The sequence below is a fragment of the Condylura cristata genome, unplaced genomic scaffold (genome assembly GCF_000260355.1).
Source record: "Condylura cristata isolate star-nosed mole 26May11 unplaced genomic scaffold, ConCri1.0 scaffold00003, whole genome shotgun sequence".
Lineage (NCBI taxonomy): Eukaryota > Metazoa > Chordata > Mammalia > Eulipotyphla > Talpidae > Condylura > Condylura cristata.
Window position 1 is genome coordinate 33,987,661 of NW_004567104.1, and position 2,808 is coordinate 33,990,468.

Genomic DNA, 2,808 nt, shown 5'->3' on the forward strand with positions numbered 1-2,808 from the left:
TTAGGGTTGCTCTGACTCCCTTCCTATTCTACTGATGTTTCTTTTCTTGTAGTTGGGATAGGATGGCTAACACAGAGAACTGTTATGCTCCGAAACAGATCCTGTAGCAGAGGCCAAATCAATACCACCTCCAGCATGTTCCATCTGGGCAGCTGAATTTGTCAAGTGTTTGGTGAAGCCATTTCAACCATGGTAACATCTTGTAACCTGGCTCCAATGGTCTTTGCTTTGATCACGTGTAAGCAACTCGACTTTGTTCTAAATAGCAGTCCCAGATCTCTGTCTTGTCTGGCTCTATTTCCCCTTTTGCCCTGAGTCTATGCCATCATATATTCTCAGATCAGTTTATATTCTCAATTTTTTTTTTATTCTTTTTTATTTCTGAAGTCACCATCTTTCTGACAAGAAATGTGTGACTTGGTACAGTGAGCTACTATGAGCCTCTAGCATCACTGTAACATTCAAATCTGTGTTAAGCATGGAATAAGAAATATTGAACCGGGATATTCAAATGAGAGGTGGACTGTGAACAATGGGGAACATTCAGAGGTAGGATGACAGTGATAGCAGTGAATAAATGCTATTTTAGTGGGGAAGTATCTTACCAGGAAAATAGCTACAGTTAGGAGAGGAACCATAAAGAATAATTCATACAATCTAACATTCTGTATAAGCCATTAGCAGAAATAATAGGTTTAAAGAATTATTTTTATATAATCAATTTTCTGCATAGGCTTTAATTATATAAGTGAACAGAAAAAGATATTTAAAAAATAGATTTGTGGTAACAGACCATATGAACCGCAACAAAAGACTACTCCTTTGCTTAGTGATTTCATTCAAATACTGGTGGCTATTTGCTCTAAAAGACTCTGGGGCCCTTCCCAGCCCTAAGAGGTAAACCTTTACTAGTCTAAGCACCAACTAGTGTGACCTCACTTCCTTTGCCAGATATTATTTAGAAATAAGCACATAAAACAATTCTGGTGGATGAAGGTAACCCCCTGGGTCTTATGATAGGACACAAGGAAAAGGCAGTCCCTTTTTCTACATTTGAACAATTTCAGCTACACAATATTCCAAAGAGACAGTCATCTTTGATTAGCTTCCCTCATAAGGCCAAGAGGACAATCAACAGGCTGAATTCAGCAGAGTATAAACACAGAACAAAGCTAGATCCTTGAAGATATAATTGAGCTATGAAGTTAATTTTCAACTACATTACCTCGGGATTTTTGGTCATGTCAGAAAATTTTTTCTTCTGTTCAAGCTACTTCTAGTTAGGTATTCTGTTACTCTATACAGCATCCAACCCTCTATAAGGAGGCTAGGTAAGAAAACTTACAATAACTTATATAGATAAGAAAATTTTCTGTACAACTAGACTGTTTTTAACATCCAAAAGAAAGTCAATTTGTTCAAATTGTGCCCTTCTGTACCATCAGTGTCAGAGGGTGTGAAATAACAGTGCTCCTAAAAACTACACAGCTACAACTCTGCATGATGGGTTCTATGGACAGCAGTGGATGGGTGGAAATGCTACACCCTCAGCTTGACACTAAGAAAAAGAAAGAATAAGGACAAAGTAGGAGCATACCCCAGATACAATTCTCATTTATGATTTTCAAAAAAGAATACAAACTACTTTTTATGGCATAGCTTTTCATAGTATATTCTTTGGGTATATTAAGGTGCACTGATTTAAAAAAAGGGCATCCCAGCAGGGATATATCCTGGAGAATACCTAATAATTCACTTTAAAGAAGGATGCATGGCTAAAATGTTTCAAAAATAGTAAAGCAAATGCTGTATTACTTAAAATACTTCAGACTTAAGAACTTGGTTAGGAAATTTTAAATATTCCCAAGAGGTGCAAACAATTGGCTGAGTTGCAACAGGCACAAACTGAGTGAGGACTTGAGGTAGAATCTATTTTTAAAGATCTTTACCTAGGGCCCATACTGTTCTGCATTCAGCACAAATTTCAATACAGGCACAAGTTAATGAGACAAGTAAGGCAGAGCTCAGAATCTACTTGGACATTGCAGTTTTACTGTCTTGATAAATTACTTACCCACTCCTGCAACCTAGCCTACAAGCAGTTAAAACAAATGTGAGCTTAAAATTGTTTCTGATGCTTACCTTTGTTTCAAGGCTGGTATTTCTGTGGGTTCTGGCTCAAGAATTTCATAGGCCAAGTTCACATCCTCTGTTTCTCTAAGCAATTTATATATGGGCTCAATTTGTTCATTAAACCTTGCCAAAAGTGTGCGTGCATCTTTTTTAGGCATTGCTGATTCATCTTCTTCTACCTCTGCATTGCAAAAAGTACAGTGGAAAGTTCCTACAGAGAAAACAAAAAGTATTAGGTCAGGGAAGCAAAATCCTCAACAGCAAAGAATTTCTAGTTCTGTTCTTCCTCTAACATGCGGTTATCGAAACTTTCAAATATATGAAAAAGTTGAAAAAAGTTATAGTGAACATACATGTGCCTAACATCTAAACCCACAATTGACAATTTGTTACATTTGATATTTTACACATCCATTCAGCTCTTCATCCACCACTTTTGCACTTCAAAGTTATTTTTCTCCTAAAAACTGTAGAAAAAAGTTTTTAATTACAACAGTATTTTAAATATTTTTACTTAACTTTCACACCAAATTCTCTACAATTCACTATGGAAACTGCTACTCTCTACAAACAGCTTTCTCCTTGTAATTACTTGGGTAATTATGGTAGTCTACATTATAAAGAAAATCAAATAAATACCTAAAGCCCAGTGTCTGGCCATCCCTTAGATTGTCA

The 2,808-nt window shown here is 36.3% G+C and overlaps 1 protein-coding gene across 3 annotated transcripts in view; it reads right to left on the reverse strand.

Moving 5' to 3' along the window:
- The window catches only part of GTF2E1 (general transcription factor IIE, polypeptide 1, alpha 56kDa), a 41,550-nt gene that overhangs the window by 17,833 nt on the left and 20,909 nt on the right, over positions 1–2,808 (reverse strand). For all 3 annotated transcript variants that reach the window (XR_001145779.1, XM_012729396.1, XM_012729401.1), the window contains exon 3: positions 2,143–2,344. Coding sequence is in view for 2 of the 3 variants with exons in the window: in XM_012729396.1 (XP_012584850.1) it covers positions 2,143–2,344 (202 nt within the window). In the remaining variant the exon portion in view is untranslated. The remainder of the gene's footprint in view (positions 1–2,142; positions 2,345–2,808) is intronic.